Source organism: Lytechinus pictus, chromosome 18, assembly GCF_037042905.1.
Source record: "Lytechinus pictus isolate F3 Inbred chromosome 18, Lp3.0, whole genome shotgun sequence".
In the NCBI taxonomy this organism is placed as follows: Eukaryota; Metazoa; Echinodermata; class Echinoidea; order Temnopleuroida; family Toxopneustidae; genus Lytechinus; species Lytechinus pictus.
Genome location: NC_087262.1, coordinates 10,921,519 through 10,943,400, shown reverse-complemented (window position 1 = coordinate 10,943,400; position 21,882 = coordinate 10,921,519). Strand labels below are relative to the sequence as shown.

Genomic DNA, 21,882 nt, shown 5'->3' with positions numbered 1-21,882 from the left:
CACAATCTCAACTATGGAAATCCATTAAAGGACAAGTCCACCCCAACAAAAAGTTCATTTGAATGAGAAGAGAAAAATCCAACAAGCATAACACTGGAAATTTCATCAAAATCGGATGTAAAATAAGAAAGTTATGACATTTTAAAGTTTCGCTGAATTTCACAAAACAGTTATATGCACATCCTGGCTGGTATGCAAATGAGGAGACTATGATGTCATCCACTCACTATTTCTTTTGTATTTTATCATATGAAATATTCTAATTTTCTCCTAATTGTCAAGTGATACAATGATATTAATTCCTCCCTGAACACGTGGAATTAGAATTGTTTAATACTATATGGTTCAGTCAAGTTGGTCCTTATTGTCAAATCTGTGAAAAAATGAAATATTGTATAATTCAAACAATAAAAACAAAAGAAATACTGAGTGATGGACATCATCGACTGACTCACCTAGTTGTGCATATCACTGTTTTGTGAAAAATAAGTAAAACTTTAAGATTTTTCTCTATTTATTCATATCAGCATTTTCCTGGGGTGGACTTTACCTTTAATGTCATAATTCTTTGGATACAAAATGTTGACATTCCCTCCATAAGACTAAGGAGTTCATTGCCTGGTCAAGACAATACGTGTAAGAGTTATACATCATATTTAGAAAACGGTTGTAGGTATTATAGATGTTGGTGTTGCTGGCTTTCCATAGTTTTGTATTAAAGATGGGGCCCTGTATAACTTTGTGGAAGGATAGTTCCCACAGTCCAGACTGGACTTGACCTTCTTCTGAGGAGAAGTCCCTTCAGACCGCTTCCACTGCCCCCAAATATGTTGTCCTACAATTCTTTCAAGCATATTTTTGCGATTTATTATTCTGTTACCTTATTTCAACTTTTTTCCAGACGAGTGAAGTCCACCACGTGACCCAGATGAACTTTGCGACCTGGCCAGACCACAGCGTGCCGTCCACCTCTCTCCCTCTCCTCCGCTATGCCTGCCACATGAGGCGTATCCACGACGACCGCCTCCCCATCGTCGTCCACTGCAGTGCGGGCATTGGAAGGACCGGTACCCTCATCACCATCGACGTCATCCTGGGGCTCATAGAACACGATGAGGAGGTAGGAGGATTTTGATTACTTTTCCTTTTTGGTCATGTTTTTAATTAGAAAGTTATGCACTTAGTATTAGTGAATGAATAATACAATATTCTGAACCAAGACGCCTATCACAACCAAAGTCCTTACTCTACTTCTGTGTGGAGGAGCCGTGGTGTTGTGGTTCAGACATTTGCCTTGTAAACAGAGGGTCGTGTGTTTGAATCCCTCCGCTGTCTGGCGTCCTTTGGCAAGGCGTTAATCCACACTTTGCCACTCTCGACCCAGGTGCTAAATGGGTACCCGTTAGGAATTGAAATTCATTGTAGCTTGTCCAGTACTGTTTGCGCCTCGCTGGTGACTGACTGGAATACTCCCCAGGGAGTGGAGGATGTGCATACATTTTTTGCAGGAATGACTGATTGAATCCGATGACCGAGGTAATAATATATCCGTTAAGCGCTTAGACACGTCGTATTAAGCACTATGTGGAGCGTCCTGGCCCAGTGGATTAGTCTCCGGACTTTGAAACAGAGGGTCATGGGTTCAAATCCCAGCCATGGCGTAATTTCCTTCAGCAAGGAATTTATCCACAGTGTGTTGCACTCGACCCAGGTGAGGTAAATGGGTACCGGCAGGAAGTAATTCCTCAAAAAGCTGTGTGCACCGAATAGGTAGCCTAGCTTAGCCGGGTAATAATAGCAGGGCCCGCTGGGAGAACAGTTTTCGGAACTGAAGTGGCTACCCTGGGTAAATACACCTTTATTATTATTACTATATAAAAGCGGAATATTATTATTATCAAAAATTGAGGAAGGAGCAATTGTCACCTGTGGTGTGGGTAACCATTGAAACATTCTATTTACTTACTTAATCCTTTTTTCTTTTCTTTTTTGTTTGTGATACAGTTCAAGGTACTGAATATTGTCAAGGGTCTACGGAAGCAGAGACAGGGCATGATTCAAACGAAGGTAACTTGATTTACATAGATATTTCTCTTTTGAAAAAGAAAAAGTCGAGTTTTGCGCACTTTTGATTTCTAGTTGTCTCTCTCCACTCCCCATTTATTTTGCTGTATTCTCTGCATGCTCTCTTTCTTCCTCTCTCTTCTTACTGTTGATTACTTTTCAGCCTTATTTCATATAATCTGTTTCTCCCTTCTCTGTCCTTTCATAAAGGGATCACTATTACATCTTTCTGTATGTACTACCAGTGGAGGGCCAATTTCTATGATCTTAAATATGGAACAATAAATTAATGAATATGAATTAATCTAAATCTGTCAATTTTTCAAGTTGGCAAAAAGAAGCTGCTGAAAACTGTTTCAAGTTATAAAGACTGAATATTTGGAACTGTTTTGATCGTTAAGAGCAAAACTTAAACTTTATTGACAAAATTTTGCAATGTCTTTGTTTTTTACAGGACCAGTACACCTTCTGTTACAAAGCTGCTCTAGAGGCTCTGAAAAGTGTGACCACATGACCAACAAAGAAAGGGGGAGATGATCAACGATGAATCTTATGCCGCGTTCGTAAGGCAATTTGCTGGACAAAGGAATGTAAAATGATCAGTGGTTATACTTCTTCCCGTTGAGTACAGACTGCCGTTGGAATACTATCCTCCAAGTTTGTGCTTGTCAAGTGCCCAGATGAATGTCTCCATCTCCCCATTCTCTCTGGGCTAGATGGCTTATTTAACCTAGCCGCTGAGAGAAAGTAGATTATTTTTAGTAAGCAACAAAGGACTCGTGGCTTTGGGTCTTCTCCAAGGGACCTGGTTATGAGGATTAATCTTGGAAATTATCAATGATGACTCTGCAGTCCATCTCAGCTAGGGCAAAGTTGATGTCCAATCCAACTCAGTTTATTAAGCTGCTGAAAAGAATGAATGCTTTGAAGTAATAGCATAAGGGGACTTATGGCTTTGGGCCTTATCCGCGGGACGTGCTGATGAGGATCAATACCTTCCGGGAACCAGCACAGTGGCTGAGATTATGAACCCAGATGTTTGGATTCTAAGACTGCTGCTCAAGTAACTGATCTTCAGAGACCCGGACTAGTGTGCTAGTTCTATTAAACAGAAAATACTCTACAATAATGCTGTTTTCAGATTATGGTTCTACCCCATTGACAGTAATCATTCAGTAACTTCTGAACTGGTGCTGGTTGCACAAAACTTTGATAGTGTTCCTGTTAACTCTGTCATCAATGGTAACTACCAAGGCAACATTGCTTTTGATCCTCTCTTCATATGTGCAACTATGTTTTTTTAATTGACAGGAAAGTTATCATGAAGGGTTATTTATTATGCTAGGGAACTCATTTGGTACTGGGTGGCCCATAAGCAGAGATGCCAAACGTAACGGAATATTAATCAGATAAGAAATTACAATGTGAATAACCAAACGGCTGAACCAAATGTTTTCTTACGAGACGAAACATGTTAACAAAAAGTTTTTCGCTCAGTCATTCAATCGGAGTGTAAACACTGAACTTACATTAGAACACATCTCATTAATATTCCGTATTAAAAGGTGGGCAACTCTGCATAAATGAAAAGATGCTTTTAAAAAATACCGGTCTTTGATTGCCATATTGCACATTTTTTTGCAGGGATAGGCGTGCATATAAACCATGAATGCAATGGTCCTGCGACATTTGCTCTGGTTTCAATATCTCAAAGGGCATAGGGTTAGGCTTGGACTGTAATGAGTTTATGGTTCAGAATAATGTAAAGATCAGGATTAGGGTATATTTAGTTTTGGAGGTTAGGTTTTATGCTAGGCTTAACATGCAGATTTTCAAATCGGAGCAATTGTTGCCAGAGCAAACGTCATGGAACCTTCTAAGAATATTGTCCTTCAAACGATTTGACTGCATTCTTCTCAGAAAGCAGACCTGTGCTACATTTTAGACTATTTTGATTTGTTTATTTGTTTTATGGATGAAAAAGGGAAAGTAGAAGAATGATTTATAGGATAAGATTGTTGTGACCCAATATACACAAAAAACATTAAATCATAATGAGACTCAGAGAGGAATTTTTAATAATTTTAAGTGCTTATTGAATCATTAGGTGCTAAACAATGAACACCAGTACTACTTACAAGAATTAATTATTTGTAATTTTATAAAACTTGTTACCAATAACAAATGCTTGTAATCAATGACAAATTTGGCAATTGAAATTGCAGGATTTCAGTAGCTTATATCAACATGTCACTTGATAACAGGCTTTGTGAAAGGGGGGCCAGAGGATTGTAAACAAATCACAAGACACCTTACAAACATTTCTTGACTACAGTGCTGCATTTGGTCACCTTTGATAATTTTTAAATAATTTTGATAATAATAATAATTTTGATAATTTTAATAATTTAAATAGATCCATTTGTATTTGATTTTAATAACTCAATTTTTAATGTGATTTTTTTTATTCAGTTCATTGTAGATTTCATTTCTTCTGAAAGGATTTCATGTGTCCTTGTGTATGTTCTATTTTATTCATCTTTGCACTTTAATATATGATTGATTTAAGAATGTAAAAATGATTTGGACAAATGTGATTTTTGATACAAATGTATTTATCCTTTTTTATTATTAATCCAATGAAGGAATACAAATTCCCCTGTGGATGTAGATACAACTTTTTTATACTGATTTTTTATGGTTATGTTTACATAATTGGCTGACAAAATTGAATATCTTGTATGTAAATAATCAAAATATTGTTTTAATGATATTTTTACCTGATTTTTTTCAAGTGATATTTAAGAGAGGATGAACAGTTTGGAGATAGTTCTTGTAAATATTATCGATAAAATAGTCGAGTAGCGATGTATGTAAGTCTATGTATTGGCACATACATGTATGTGCTTGAAGAAATTATGTTAATCTCATGATTATTTCCTTGATTCTGCGAGTCTGAGCTTGTAGAACCATGAAATACCGTTTCCATAGGCAAACACATTTTCAATAGTACAAAGCTTTGAGGCTTTGCTCTGCTGCATTGCTGTATGTATTCATGTTATATGCTCAGAATTTTTTTTACCAATGTCTTACATTTATTTTGTGTTTTTCTTGGATACTATAAAGTACAGCATTGCATTACCAGTTTTATACAATGTATCATTCAATTAAAGTGCTCCTTGAATTGCATTTACGTGTATTTATTATAAGTAATTTTATACAATGTAAAATATAAAGTGCTCCAATGGTGTAATGTATTTACCTATTTATTATATACTGCATGCTTCTACATTGTGTAACATTCAAAGTGCTCCATGTAAAACGTAATATGTATTACGTATATATTTGATATCTGTGCTCAGTTTTCGTAAGTTTGGTGTACATATTTTTTTAATTTGAGGAAGTACCACTTTGCCATTTGTATAAATTACCAGAGTGCTAAAAATTGAATTTATTTTAGTGATTGCCAGTGGGAGGGGGGTAGCTAAATATTCGAATTGACCTGTTTTATATAATAAAGATGTCTTTATTCCGGTATTGCGATGCTACTTGTAATTTGGACACAGCTGGCTGGAAAATCATCATTTTGAAAAATAATAGAAATTTACAATTACAAGGCAAGGCTGTCAGTTGATATATTGCGTAGAGGTACATGTAAGGCACAATGTGTTCATGAATAAAGTAGATTTTGCTCCAATATACATTTACAATATATGTTTCTCACTTTCTGAATGAATCTCTATAAATGGTTGCATTATTTTTGAAGTATTGTAAGTCTTTGAAAAGCAGCAAAAGCCATTACTTCCTATCATGAACTTAAAATCTTGAATCATGTAGGTATTCTGTACACACTCAATTTCATATTTATTTGGTGGTGTTGGTTTTTTTTTTAAGTGTACTGTATGAAATTTTATCCACCTGTTTTGTTGATTTCTGGAGGTCGTTGATGTTGAGGTCGTTGAGGTATAAGCTTTGTCTTCTGATTTTGTTTGGACGTTTTCAGTATGGGAGTACTTGTATAAGTAATTAATAATAGACCTGTATTCAATTAAAAGTGCAGAACATACTGCCATTCCCAGTATACTTTAATTTTTTATACCACCATCATTATAATCAAAATTTGTAATATAAAAATGTTGTTAAAACACAAGTGTGCCCCCCCCCCCTTTGGAATAATCCTGGATCCGCCCCTGGTTGTGATCATCATCCTCATCAAGTAACATCTTCAGTCTATTCAACATAAATGCAAGCACCAACATCATCATCAATACTATCATCATATCATCAATACTATCATCATCATCAACACTATCATCACCATCATTCTTTACATTGTTGAATATCAGAAAATACAGGCCCAATGAAAACTTGTTATGCAATTAAAAGCAAAGTTTATTTCATATTCCTCTTATTTACAAGCAATTTTAGGCCATCCATCTCAACAAAATTTCATTACTTCCATTGTGTACTAGCTGGTGCGCAACAGACTTCATACATGTACATAGCTTGAGGTTGCAATTGGAACCAATGATATATACTTGATATCAAACGAAGCAGTGTAATTCAACATCACTTATTTGATTTCTTTCAAGTGACTCTGGCATACTGTGCTCTAGAAAGTAATCATTGTATAATTATAAGATCTAAAATACATGCATTAGCTCTTGAAATATGTCATTCTCGTACACGTCAACTGTGTTAATTTCATCCGACCAACTTGATGAAGTAAAATATTATTTATCTCTGCAAAATGAATTAAGATTGCCGATATGACGATATGTTTTTAAGTTACTTTTACTTCATTTCTTACATTTTCTAAAGAAGATATTAACCTTCAATTTACTTGAAACGAGATTTCTGTTCAATGTGGTATTTTTTTTAAATACAAGAGGTTGGCATATATGCATCATACAGTGATTTTCAATTTGTAAAACTTATGTAAGCCTTTATTCACGGTACATATATAAAACGGTCCTGTGCCTTTCTCTTGTGCATCACATGTATAATATATTGCTCGTAACAGAAAGATTATGAACACAAATGTATGCATTCTTTTTATGTGGTATGTATTTAACAAGGGTTGTGAATATTTCTTCCAAAAGGTACAAATATATCTTATCCGAAGGGAAAAACAAACGAAAATGTGTTCCTTTTTATTATTTCAACATCTTAACCTGTTGGCGATTGAGTGATTTTGATGTAACACATACATGTAGACTCCAGCCTGTGTATGTGTTAGCTCAGTCTCAGACGGGTTAAGTGGAAGTATGTGTGAGCATTATGAATTTTGAGCTTTTCAAGATGAGGAGTGAAAGTTGTCATGATGAAAGAGAAGGTTAAGGTTGTTCAGATGAATTTTTTTTAGTATAAAAAAAAACGCCTTGGCAGTAATTTTCATTTTGGGGTCCAATGACTTGTATACCACAAGTCATTACCATGGGATTGTCTTACCAAATTTGTACCAGCTTAATGATGCTACATAAAGCTAGGGTTATACCAAAACCGAATTCTGAATAATTTCGGACTGATTCTGCCCGAATATGGCCCGATTCGGAATGTATTCGTCTCTGATTCGGGGAGGCGAATGGGTCCCTCCCTATTTTCTGCAGACTCCACCGGAATAGTAGCCAGAATCTACCCGAATGTGGCCCGATTGCTCCGACAATTACAGCCGAATGACGACCTGAATGTTGACCCAATCAGAATGAATATGGCTGTATGCGCCAAGCTCAAACCATCACTCTCCTAATGCCTCCCCTAATCCAACCGAATGTCATGCGAGTACATCCCGAATGTGGCCCGAATGAAATTTCTTGTTGCCACATTCGGGAGTATTTTGGAGGGTATCCGGCTGGTTTTTAACATTTAAAATGAGCCAAATTCCTCCGCGAATGTTCCTGAATCCATCCCAAATTTTTTTCGCATTCGCAGAGGGAGAACAAAATACTTCCGACTCCGCCTGAATACGTGTACTTGGATGGATTCACAGCTGATTCGGTTCCGGTGTAACCCAGGCTTAAGATGGACATGTATAACGCTCGCATCAAACCGCCACACTGCAATCTGATTATCAAATAAACAATGATCATACAATTGACTGTCTGAATATAATCATGTCCCAAGCCCAATATAGTTCATTTAAAGTAAATCAAGAAAAAATGAAACGAGTAGTTTCACTAAACTGAGGATTTTTGACAGTTTTTCATTTCTGGCACTTCTAGGTAAAATGGCAGGATATTAATATACACCAGATGGGCTCAAGTACAAGTAACAATTTCCCATTTCACTCCATTTTGCCATGAGATGGACTTCCTCAATTCTTATAAGGAAATCAATAAAGTGTCCAGAGCGAGGATCTAACATCTGCCTCTGATGACAAGAATACAAACAAGCCGCAAATATGACATTTTTCGTCCTTATTAACAGAATTGCTTTTGAATCATAGATAATTCCAAATTACATCTAACAGTTTTACATCATTTTAAAGATTCAGGGATTACTTTGCTTTTTCTCTCCCATGAAAACATTTACACCTCAGATGCTGAACAAAAGAAGGTGTAAAATAAGCTAATCATTATACTCTTTAAATTGGCAATACGATAGAAATATACATATAACTTAAAAATATGCATTTTTCTAAGATAAATGTCATAATTTCAATTCCTGTAATGATTCATGTTTATTTTTTTTCTCAAAAGTTTGTAAGATTTTACAAAATAAATAACTGTTGCCAAGTTGAGGGAAAACCCCTTTGTAAAAGATGTTTACCTCTTTTCTGATAATCAAGCCTAGATTTAACCCTAGTCAAAATTAGAATTTTAGACCTCACTTCTATGGAAAGCATGGTCTCATAATACTTGTTCCATACTCATTGCAAAGATAATGTACCAATTAATTCATTAAAATTCATTTTATTTTCCCATTTTCCAATTTTTCTCATTTCATGACACAGCTACTAAAAAGTGTTTGACAACTTTTGCTGCTGGACTAGAATAATGTTTACTTGGTGATTGAGAAGACATCTGGCACTCCATAATAGTGTGGTCTAAGTCAACATGGGGTTAACTAAATCATGGCTATGAGAACACTGCCCTGTGGGTCAATAGATGTATATTAAAAAAAGTGAAATACTTGAAACAAATTTATATTTTTGTGCAGTTCATATATCCAACAGCGCACACATGCATAGATGTACTGATGAAGCTTAATCACAACAGACTGATATCCTTGAGGGATGAGAATGCCTGTGACGAAAGATTTTGTTTCTTCCAGCCAGAGTTTCAGGTTGGAACATCTCCAATCTTCTCCTCCAACTTCTTGAGTTGTTCATTCGAGACTTCGTCTTGTTCATCTTCGACCTGCAAATTGGCAATGAAATAATGTTATTTTCAGGTTGAACACAAAATTCTAATTCTGCTTGATATCATTATTAATCTTCTGGTACATGAATTAATAATTCCAGATAAAACGACTTGCTTCAGGGTATTAGTGCCATGGCAACCTAACCAAAATGTAATTTGAAACCATTCCTTGATTTTTTTTTTAATTGAAAATTCATATTTATGATACATGAAAGAGAATAATCATTGCTTCTTTATTCAATTCCATAAATTTTGAGGGGGAGTATGAATTATAAAACATTTTAAGTATTAGAATAAAAATGGAATGTAGCAAGAGTATGAATCTTACCGCTTCCACTGACAGGACCTCCGGTACATAGAACTGCAACATGTTCTGGACGCCATGTTTGAGGGTTACAATAGAGCTAGGGCAGCTAGTACAGGCTCCTTGAAGCTTCAGCTTGACGACACCATCGTCAAAACCCTGAAACGAGAAGGCAAGACAGAATAATACAAATAATGCACAGATGAGAGCTTGTTATTTTTTATGCAGCAAATGTATGGATATAAATACAATGGTGCAGTAAACAAAATGCAATTGCTTTACCTGCTTGCTACAAAGAGTCACAAATTTCAACCTGTGCATTATTTGTTACATGAAATGGGTTAGCAGTACAAATTTTAAGTATCAAAAATGCTGTATGCATCCCTAAAATTCAATAGATCTCAGAGAAGCAGTCACAATCTGCTTTCCTTCCAGATTTTGGCCCACGACCATTTCATTGAAAGAAAGAATTGTAACCATTATACCGTGGTGCTTCCATATTATTTTTGTCTTATGACTGCTATGCGGAACCTTTATTTGATGCTTCTGCACTTCCCCATTTCCAGTTCATTTTTCAATCTTTACCATTTTCATTTGCTGTTTTATTCTCAACTTTGCTTCTTCTTTCTTTTTCTTTTCTCCGTGAAATTTAATGAAAAAGAAAATATTAATTTCTCACCATGTAGACTATGTCCCCTCCATCTTCCTGTACAGTCGGTCTTATCCTCGTGTCAAGGAGTTCTTTGATCATCATCACCGTCTCATCGTCATCCTCTTGAATCTCTAAAGTAAGTCAAGGAAATATACGGGACACATTAATTTCTTGAGATCATCCTTCCCAACCACTCAATTCACTTCACTGGCTTCCTTTGACACAGAGAATTATGTGCAAATTACTCTTCATTGTCTACAAAAACACAGAATAAATAGGCCAAAGATTATTAAGTAACTGTTTGAATCTGTATACAAATAGTTAAACAATTCAATATAGCAGCAGTGCTGACTTTGAAACAATAGAATAATTATTCACAAAAAAACACTAATCATGATAATAAAATACAGTTCACTGACCGTAAATGACCTTTGACCTTGATCATGTGACCCAAGACTTGCGCAAGATGATCTGTAATACTTGATTACCCAAACATGTATGTCCACATTTCATGAACTGTATCCATGAACTTTCAAAGTTATGATTGCAAATCAAGAAATACCCCCAATCTAGGCGGAGGCTGCAGTTTTTGCCTTTGCCAGTCTGAAGCTGTTACACGAAATGTTGGCAATGCATCTGATTATAAATACAGTTCTTCTTGTTGTTTCTTTATCGACTATGATTTGATGCAGGTTAATCATTACGAAAAACTGCCACCGGACAGTCTTCGATAAAAAACAACAAGAACTAATGCGAGATTGAAGTGTATAGGTGGTGGCTGCTTTGCCACTGTGACAAGTCTTCCACATCAGACGTACTGCCGACTTTTTCGCGTAATAGCATCAAACTCGCAAAGGCAAATGAAAAACCTGCAGCCTCCAACTAGCTTATAGGCTAGGTCTATCTGAGGACCAACCTGTGTCTGCTGGTGCTGTTTCATCTGTAAGGATAGGAACTCCCGAGGCGAAGAAGTCCATGACGGTGGCGTAGATCTCTGGCTTTAATACCCTCCAGTCGACATTATCATCATCCATTTTAGTAACCGTGATGAAATCGGGTCCAAAGAAGACACCTTGTACGCCTTCTATCCTGAATAATTGCCTTCAGGGAAAGATAAAAAATATTATGATATATGGTGTTATTATTATTATTATTTATTCGGCATTTCAAACAACAAACAAAAACCATAGAATGATGACATTACAAAGTATGACAGAATTTTAAAAAGGACTCCCCCGCTGCAGTCCTGGAGTTGCCTGGAAGAAAAAAAGAAATATAAAATTCCTGTAACCCGCAAGTCATTCCTTCCAACTCCAGGTAAGGCAGCGAGGGATGTCTCTTACAAACATAAACATATTATGTACAAACATATAATTCAATAGAAAAAAATAAATAGCAAGTTCTAAGTTCATAGTCAATGATCTGCAAGATAAATATAAATATCCATCCATATGTCACTGATGTATATAAGTCAACAATATAGCAGATGAAAATAAATAGCAGATAATTGAACCGGTATTATATGAAAGTTGAGTTTGAGGGGGAAAAAAATCCAATATGAGTCAAACGGCAAGTTTAAAGTATGTTATATACAAAACAAAAAATTGAAGGAAATTTTTGTTTTTTATATACATTTTTATTTTAAACATTGCAATATTTCAAAAAATGTTACAGTTGTTTGTTTCATTTTACATGTACACAATTTTATTTCACTTTTAATTTTCTTTCTTCATTGTGCTTTTGGTAATTCTATTGAATTGAGTTCTGTATAATATGTATTCTTTATTGTCATGCCGTTTTATGTTTTTGTTCTTTTGCACTGCTCCTCTGTAATCCAGCCTAGTAGCTGGATAGGGCTTTTACCATCAATAAATGAATCAAATAACTAAACCACACTAGCCTGTATTATGTACTATTATAATAATATAACTGAAGCTTTTGTCTAGAATCTCGATAGACACATGTAATGAGATTCTTGTTCAACAGATGCTAAACTTAGCAGCACATTGGCATTCAGGAATTAAAATCTGTCTGTGACAGTTAATAATAATAATAGGCATTTATATAGCGCCATCTATCTAGAAATATTCTATTCCGAGGCGCGTTGTTATTATTATTATTACCTCGGCTTTAGCTCGAGCTGCCTTTCAGCGCTCATGCATTCAAGGAATTAATCCTGCCGGGTACCCATTCAGCTCACCTGGGTTGAGTGCAGCATAATGTAGATAAATTTCTTGCTGAAGGAAATTACGCCATGGCTGGGATTCGAACCCAAGACCCTCTGTTTCAAAGTCAGAAGACTAATCCACTGGGCCACGACGCTCCACGAAATTAAACCAGAGTTCAAAACATATAGGCCTGCAGTTTTGACACAGATGAAGTGTGCAATGATAAAGTATTTACCTGGCAAGCGGAGACCCATGGGCGTTCATAGCGCTGGGGAAGTCCTTGGTGCCCGTTCCCAATACCTCAACGCCCGGTAAGAACTTGAGACTGTTTGGGTTGGGTGTGTCTTGGGTCTGTATGAACATTGTACGGGCTGGGACAAGGAAGAAGATTATTCAAGATTTTGACATTATTCTGTTGGTCCATGGGTCCATGCATGCAGGCATACGTTGCAAACAGAGAAGTATGCAATCCAGTTTTAGAAAAAATGTAGATGATGAATGCAGATGGGAAATAGTCACGATTTGAAAGTAGATTGTAGTTTGAATTCTGATTATCAACATTTTAATTTTAAAATTAAGTATTTATCAATCACAATGAATAAAAAAAAAAATACTGTCACATATTATTTCAGCAGCTCCCCCCCCCCCATTCTCCACCTCCAACCCCTTTATATGGTCTTAATTTATCTCTCCAATCAATTGCTTTATCCAAAATTAACAATAAAGGATGAACTAATTCAACATTCAACAGAAAAACAAATCTGACAGTTATTATAATAATTATGCTTCTCAGGCCAATCAAAATAAAGATGTTTTGTCATATCTGACAACTTTTCAGACGAAAAATGTTGATGTAACACTCCCATAGACTATTCTGAATCAAGTGCTTTTCTCATCCAAAAAAGGGGATGCAGCGTAGCTCAGTCGGTTAGGGCGCCTGTTTCGGAAAGATAATAGATCTCAACGTGAGGGGTTTGAGTCCCACTCATGCTAAAACACGTCTAACAAAACTATGATGCTATAGCGTTGTGTGTAAGCATGCCTCACTGCTGAATTCAGTGCAGGTGTAAATGTAGTTGGAAAACACTCCGTCCATCGGAAAGAAGGCAGATGTTGGTCGCATGTATAGGAGAGTTACAACCCATGCACTTTAAAACCAAAACAATATTTGTCAAAGAGTAGGCTGTTCACCTGGTGACTGGTGTATTGCACCTGCCAGTCCCGGCAAAAATCTTCAGGTCAAGTCAATCTTGACATTCAATTGTCATAATAGTCAATATAATGATTGTGGGAATTAACAGAAAGACAAGACAAAGGTTAATCTGGGGTCCAGGTGTTTTTCAAAAAGATTGAGATGTGTATAAAAGTAAATGAAACTCACCATGTTGAACCTGGGGGTGTATGGCATACTTGTTTGCTGTATCTCTCAAAAGTTGCTCTCTACATGGCCCTGTTCTTGATGAAGCAGCTACCTGATTGGTCGATAGGACATGGTGGGCTCGAGATGAGGGTCTAAGGAAAAAATATGACAGAATGATTTCTTCTAGGAGTGAAGGGAGATATTAATGAGCAAGGGTCAACCTCAACTAAACTGTCGAACCAAAGACAGTGGGTTCGAGTCCATCCCAGGCGCATGACTGAAGCCAGTGCATTGTATGTAAGCGTCTCTCCCCTGTTCCATAGATGCAGGCTATGTTACAGTGGAAAACATCTGTCCCTCGGATAGGATGTTAAATGGAGGCCCCGTGTAGATGATAGTCGCCATCTTTGCATGTTTTAACCCACTGCACTATTTGTATAAGAGTAAGGGGAAACCCCTGTGTAGTGGTCCACCTGCACTCCTCCATCGGTTGTATCGGAAGGAGATACCTGCGGGTCGCAGGCATAGGTGATGCCAAACAAAAAATAATAATATTCATATTATATTTGATTAAATAAAACAAACATAACAAACATAATGCTGAGAAATTTAATACCAATTGTATTAAAAATAAGTAAATTAGGACATCTAAATTTTCACTTTATTTTGACTAAACAGTTCTGACCTTAATGCGCAACATGGGTAATATGGAAATGAGAACTTAATGATGTCACACATTCACTATTTGTTTTTTATTTCATTATAAGGGAGCTCATCATTAATTTACAATCAAAGCTTTAGTTAAAAAAGGCTAATTTTGAATGTTCAGTGAGGCAGCAAACCTAGTTGCACACTTTTACGACTTTTGACTTTCACTTTTATGAAGAAAAGAAAATCAAATATTTCATATTTCATGTAATAAATAAAATACAAAAGAAATAGTGAGTGGGTGATGCCATATAAATCACAACTTTCATTGTAGACATTACCAGAAAGACAATAGAAGATGCCATTGGTTCCCTCAAATGCATATGGATAATGTGCATACAGGTACACCATCAACTCTTGTGAAATTTAACATAATTTTCTTACTTCACATCTAACTTTCAGGATAAATTCATAATGCTTGTTTCATTTTTTCTCTATTCGTTCATTTTTTCTAATTTTCAATAAGCCAATTTGAGCTTTTTATTACCCCCCACTGATATGTATTAAATATTGAACTATATTGATTTGTACTATTGGTTTTTTTTTATTGAATTGAATTGAATGCACCTTTTTCTTAATAGAACCAAAGATTGTTCAATCTTTGATTAAAGTGCTGGGATGCTTGGGAGATTAATTTTCTTCTTTGTTTACATTTTCTGCTTTAAGAGATTTGTTAGCAGCAATTCAAAATGTGACTGACAAACACATTTGCTCTCCGTAGGGGTGGGGTTATTAATTTAAGAAAAGTGCAAAAATATTTGGCATAAATACCCCAGCCGCAGAGGTTCGAGCCCTGGTCACGTCTTTCGGCACCCACGGCTACATCTCAGCCGCCGACTACAGATTAATTGAAGGCACGGCGCATTCTACAAATAACGTTAATTTACGAAAAATTAATACGAGGACTTACAGAATAAAGTCCTCCTACGAAACTTACGAAACGATGTGAAGTCAATTCCTCATAATTTGATGAATATCCCTCAAAATGCGTCATTTAAGCGTTGATTTTTCTTCTCGTTGACAAAATACGAAAGCTACCTTTCTAGCTCTCAAATTTTTCGTCTAATGAGCGAAAGAGGGCGTGCGATTTATCTTCATATCAAAGACACTACAATTGAAAGACTAGACACAGAAATTATCTTACACGTAAATTGATGCAAAGCGTTACGCGAAGTCGGCATAGTTTTCAATCTTTTTACTGTAAAGACTTTGGTGGAACGTTAATTGACAAACGATCGGTAGCACTTGCGGGGCTTTGTTCAAGGTACATAGAATTTTCTATATTTTTTGTTTAATTTGTCATCGTTTTGAATATTTTCCAAAAAGTATTATCGTCAGCAAAAATAATAAAAAAGTACGTTTTTTAAGTTATTGCATTTATTGGAGGCTCTATTTTATCAAACAATTATTGGAATTGCGCATACAATTAATCATGAATCTAGTTTAAAAAACCACACAGCTGAATTAAGGTTGTGAACTGTATTAGCACCACCAACGACCTCCTTTTTATTTCCGTGGAAGAGACGTGCGAAGCCACTATCCAGGCGGAGGTAAGCGATTTTGCTCTTTTTTGTGTCCTTTTAAATTAAAAAAATATGTTAAAAATTGAAAATGGAACGCTTTATACCATAAAAAGCCCTGGTGAGTAGCGGAATGGGTTTCGGCTAACATCATTCACGTTATGAAGGGATGTTAACGACAACTCTAAAATCCACTACAAAAACACGATGGTTGTGCGAGGTTCGTATAGAATATACTAACCTCGCAATAGTGTGTGAGTGGTCTTTCGGATGGTGACATTAAAGGTCGGTCCTAGACGTAAATAATCATATCTGATTGATACACGTCTGACAAAACTCAAAAATACACATACACCCCCCCCCCCCCCCACCTCCACACAAACAAATACACCACAAGGCAGTAATGAGAGGCAGCTCACTCCGGAGACAACAAGAGCTTTTTTATCGTGCTTTCTGACTCCGGAGACAAAAAAGATCTGGGGGACAAAATTTCTTACATAAGCTTAGTCTCGACACTGGGTCTGAAGTTCCATACGCGCTCGAGTTGGCTCATGATCAAAATCTTCCAGCGCGTGCGCATGGGGCTATACTTTCTTATTATCCTCGATCTCCCTCTCTCTCCCTCAAATCTCTCTCATTTGCTTTTTCGCTTTTCGAGTGTTGGCTTGGACTAAATAAAGAAAAACTATTGGAAACTGGTTTGTTTGACTCTGCTCTTTCTTTTTCTAGAACGTTGTTATCATTGATGGGATAACTGACTAACAATAAAATTTGTGTAGGGCCTATATGAGGAAAATGCCTCACACTTTGTCAAATCATTCTTGAACTCCAACATTCAACAAACTAAATGAATATCAATAATCCCTGCAGCTCGATACGCAGCTTTCACAAACTAATTACTTTCCCAAAAATGATATCTACATGATACTATATGTATATTACAAGTGTGCAGGAATGCCTAATTCAATAGACATGTAAATTTCATGGCTCATTATGTACGCGTACCCAGCGTGTGCCGTGTGCTTGTTAATTTCTCACACCTGTTGATTGACAGAAAGCCGAATTTGCATCTGTCTTCTGAAAGTTGATAGAATCAAAATCGTCCTAAATTTATTTAGTCAGTGGTCGACAATCAGATTGATGATCTTCCCAATTAAAGTTCTGTCTTATTTTGCCGCAGCAAAGTGGGAATATATAAAGGCCTCTCATGAATGACTGACTTAACTGACGAAATCTGAATAAAATGATCGGCCAATTTATTTAGTCAGTGTCACAAATTTTGTTAATCTCTCTTAAATGTTACAAAGGAAAAAAAAATCTAATTATAAAATAACCCTGTCATATATCAATCTTACATTTTATTTAGTCAGCGATAATTCAGCCATGCAGGTTTACATTTTTTACTCCACTGTTTTCAAAGAAATTTCACTGTCATTTAAGTAACACATCGTTTGTCTCCGCTTCACTCTGCAACTTTTTACTATCCACAAAATAAGTCACAGTATCAACTGTCTATAAATATATTTTTCGTTCTTTTTTGCTCCACTTTTCCAACAAAATTACGCACGGTAATTAACTGTATCATCAACCCCCTTTTTTTTTTCCTTCTCTTCAAAACCACTCTGCCACTTTTAGACGGTAGGCTATCCACTAAATAAATCAATTCAAACTGTCTATATCTTTATCATCCTTTTTTACTCCACTTTTTTAACGATATACGCACGGTAATTAACCTGTATATTCCATCAACCCCTCTTTTCCCTTCTCTTCAAAACCACTCTGCCACTTTTAGACAGTAGGCTATCCACAAAATAAGTCACAGTATCAACTGCCTATATATTTTTCGTTCTTTTTTACTCCACTTTTCCAACAAAATTACGCACGGTAATTAACTGTATCATCAACCCCCTTTTTTTTTTCCTTCTCTTCAAAACCACTCTGCCACTTTTAGACGGTAGGCTATCCACTAAATAAATCAATTCAAACTGTCTATATCTTTATCCTCCTTTTTTACTCCACTTTTTTAACGATATACGCACGGTAATTAACCTGTATATTCCATCAAACCCTCTTTTCCCTTCTCTTCAAAACCACTCTGCCACTTTTAGAGAGTAGGCTATCCACTAAATAAATCAATTCAAACTGTCTATATCTTTATCCTCCTGTTTTACTCCACTTTTTTAACGATATACGCACGATAATTAACCTGTATATTCCATCGACCCCTCTTTTCCCTTCTCTTCAAAACCACTCTGCCACTTTTAGACAGTAGGCTATCCACTAAATAAATCAATTCAAACTGTCTATATCTTTATCCTCCTTTTTTACTCCACTTTTTTAACGATACGCACGGTAATTAACCTGTACATTCCATCAACCCCTCTTTTCCCTTCTCTTCAAAACCACTCTGCCACTTTTAGACAGTAGGCTATCCACTAAATAAATCAATTCAAACTGTCTATATCTTTATCCTCCTTTTTGACTCCACTTTTTTAACGATACGCACGGTAATTAACCTGTATATTCCATCAACCCCTCTTTTCCCTTCTCTTCAAAACCACTCTGCCACTTTTAGACAGTTAGCTATCCATCCAATACAATTTCAACAAGCTTATTATTTATCTTCCTTTTTTACTCCAGCGCGTGTTATCGCGTTGCCAAAACCCATAGACGGAGCCAAAAAGAACGATAAGATTAAGATTCTAGCCCGGGTTTTATCCTCCTTTTTGGCTCCGTCAATGGGTTTTGGCAACGCGATAACACGCGCTGGAGTAAAAAAGGAAGATAAAGTAATAGTACGCTGAAAATTATTGTGTGTCACTGTGTATGATATCATATCATCTAGGATGATCCATTATGATTTGGGGGTGTGATGATGCGAGAGTTATCATGCAACGTCGTGTCAACGGAGAAATTGTCCCACGTGCGAGAGTCTTGTCTATGAGAGAGCTAGCTGAGTGAGCTCGCATTGAACGAAATAAATCTATTGAAAATCAACGAGGCGTAGTCGTGCTCAGTGAAATTCAGGTACTGTATACTTTATGGCTCCGGAGTCAGCATTCACGATATGGCCGCTTTGTCTTTCAGTTACTTTCACGCAGGGCCGGCGCAGCTCGAAAGGGAATTCTAAAGTCACAAACTCCGACAACAACGTATGGGACTGTAGCCGAAGTGGAGGGCATATTCCGTGATCTGTTTGTAGCTACAAAATCGAATTACATAGCAAGAATAGACTCTTATTTCAACTATACCTGATATAAGGTGCTAAAACTGCATTGAACCTGACGATTTTAGAAAGAGGTCGCTGAAAAGACATTTTATCTGCATTTGTGTGTGTCCCTGGCAAGGCAAAATCGACGAGATTACGCAATCAACAACGATAACAGTCTCTTGTTGACGTCATGACAAGATCAAGGTTGAACATGAGTCACCCAAAACTTTTCTTGAAAACATTCTTACTAGCTGTTTCGTTGAATCCGAATGGTACAAGCATATGCATTTCCAATATCCTTAGACTCTGATAAGTTTAAGTTCAGGTAAGACGCTGGACCCAATAGTTCCTTCCAGGACAAAATGAAAAAGATGAAGGAAAATAGAGATTGAAGTACATGATAAAAGTTTTCAAAATATAGCTACTTTCATGTTAAATGACTCGGCGCTCGCAGATTCTTATAGCCATCTTGCCCTATAGGCCTAACCCATGTTCTGCCCCTCATTTTTATTTAATTATTCATTCATTCATTTATCTATTTATTTATTTATTCATTTATTTACTTATTTATTCATTCATTTTTATTCATTTATTTGTTTATTTATTTACTTATCTATTTATTTATTTATTTTTGCTGATTATAAGCCACATATGCATGCAGGATGTCAAATTATTATAATATTTGTGAGATCGCATAGGGCATAAAGATTAACTGAAAATGAAAATGCACATAAGCCTATAATCCAGTTTCAGAAAGATCATAAAAATAGTATTTTCAGTAACAAACATGAAAACTTTTTTTCCATTTTCATTTCATTTTCATTTCATTTTCATTTCATTTATTTCATTTTCAACAAAATATAATGTATGTTTGATTTGTATTTGTTTATAATGTTAATGATGGAAATGAAAATAAAAATTTGAAGTTGAAAAAAATAAACCAAGTAAATACAATCGTAAGAGGTCAATGCCATAAACAATATACCAAGGTCAGTAAATCAACATGTTCTCATTTTTAGTCTGGTCTGTTAGCGGAATTATGTGGACACGGTGGACAAAAGCATGATTTTTTCTCCAGACCTTTGTTTATGTATGAGAATTAAAAATGGGGTATGCTCCAAAAAATCTGGCTGCAGGAACAGTGAAAAAATGGGTGAAAATGTCAGAATTTATGAGTTTAGATTGGTCTGATATATAGACTAGCGCTAGTGCAAAACTCAATAGCAGTGCATTATTTTGCATTGGTTTAGTTCTTGAATTCAGACCCTTTTTGAACAGATATTCTGTTTGTCCTCACATCTCAATGCACTAAATATCTGAATGCAGATGCTAAACAAGCCGAAGGGTGGTGATGGAGGGGGTTGAATGTTGGTGTGTATGTACATATTTTGGTCTTGGGGTAAAGATGTGCAAGACACATTTTTTTGCATGTGTTGGAAATTGTGTTGCCATGGTAACAGTGTATTATGGCAAAAATAAGGTACAAATCTTGCAGTTAGAACTACTTCCTCTGTTGTCACCCGATTCTCATGAAATTTGGCACACACATTGGTCTTGAGGTGAAGATGTCTATACACATTTTGTGTGTCTTTCAAAAATTGTGTTGCCATGGTAACAACATATTATATGGCAAAATTTAGGTAAAAACCTTGCAATTTGAACAACTTCATCAGTTTTGAACCATTTCTCATGAAATTTGGCACACACATTGGTATTAGAGTAAAGATGTACAAGGCACTTTTTGTATGTGTTTCATAAATTGTGTTGCCATGGTAACAACATATTATATGGCAAAATTTAGGTAAAAACCTTGCAATTTGAACAACTTCATCAGTTTTGAACCATTTCTCATGAAATTTGGCTCATACATTTACTTTGAGGTAAAGATGTGCAAGAACCATTTTATGTGTGCATTTGTCAGAGTATATTGCCATGGTAACCACATATGATAGCCAGAAATGCAGGAAAACTCATTGTGGATCAAACAACTTCCCCTTTTTTTAGTCAGTGCTCATAAAAGTTGGAAGAAATATTCATCTTTGGGTAAAGATTCATATTAAATTCTAAACTGCATTAAAATATATGAGTGTGGGGGTATTAATCACCTTCAGTAATATTTCTAGGTTTTGGGGGAGGAGCGGGATTGGTCCTTAAAATCTGACCTCAAAATAAAGGTTAAAGGCGGTGTCCATTAACACTCTTGAAATAAGCATCCCCTCAAGGGCATAGTACACTGGGTGAATGTGAAACTTTCCGCTCTGGCAAAGGAGTTCCAACACTGGCAAGCAAAACAAAATGTGTACCCCTTCTACTTTCAACGGCTGATTTTCCAAACCTTAGTTCCACCTTCCCAAGATGTGCACCCCTCCCCATACCACTTCTATCTCCCTATGCTCAACCAGTCTACGCCTTTGCCCCTCAGGGGTCTTTGTATTTTAAAGCGAGACATTACTCCCTTTTTGGGGGGGGGGGTGTCTTTAGAAAATGACCTCATAAAAGTAAAAGTTAAAGGATTATGACTAAGAACTTAACCC

The 21,882-nt window shown here is 36.2% G+C and overlaps 2 protein-coding genes across 5 annotated transcripts in view; one reads left to right on the top strand and one right to left on the bottom strand.

Moving 5' to 3' along the window:
• Window positions 1-5,763, top strand: part of LOC129281542 (tyrosine-protein phosphatase non-receptor type 13-like) — a 68,692-nt gene extending 62,929 nt beyond the window's left edge. For all 4 annotated transcript variants that reach the window (XM_064112936.1, XM_064112935.1, XM_064112937.1 and 1 more), the window contains 3 exons: window positions 902-1,120; window positions 2,005-2,067; window positions 2,519-5,763. In XM_064112936.1, the coding sequence (XP_063969006.1) occupies window positions 902-1,120; window positions 2,005-2,067; window positions 2,519-2,578 (342 nt within the window). In that variant the 3' untranslated portion in view covers window positions 2,579-5,763. The remainder of the gene's footprint in view (window positions 1-901; window positions 1,121-2,004; window positions 2,068-2,518) is intronic.
• A 602-nt stretch (window positions 5,764-6,365) lies between these two features.
• LOC129281997 (NFU1 iron-sulfur cluster scaffold homolog, mitochondrial-like) lies at window positions 6,366-19,847 on the bottom strand. Its single transcript, XM_054917930.2, has 7 exons — window positions 19,389-19,847; window positions 13,931-14,061; window positions 12,785-12,920; window positions 11,298-11,482; window positions 10,409-10,512; window positions 9,754-9,888; window positions 6,366-9,422 (listed from the first exon to the last, which is right to left on the bottom strand). Exons 1-7 carry the CDS (start codon window positions 19,451-19,453, stop codon window positions 9,345-9,347), a joined length of 834 nt encoding a protein of 277 aa, XP_054773905.2. The 5' UTR covers window positions 19,454-19,847; the 3' UTR covers window positions 6,366-9,344.
• Window positions 19,848-21,882: the final 2,035 nt, after the last annotated feature.

Coding starts and splice junctions, on each gene's coding strand:
- LOC129281997 (XM_054917930.2), bottom strand. CDS start 19,453: ATGTCTTTTCAGCGACCTCTTTCTAAAATCGTCAGGTTCAATGCAGTT. Junction 14,062..19,388: donor GTTTTAGCACCTTATATCAG/GTATAGTTGAAA, acceptor TTTTTTCCTTAG/ACCCTCATCTCGAGCCCACC. Junction 9,423..9,753: donor AGGTCCTGTCAGTGGAAGCG/GTAAGATTCATA, acceptor GCCAATTTGCAG/GTCGAAGATGAACAAGACGA.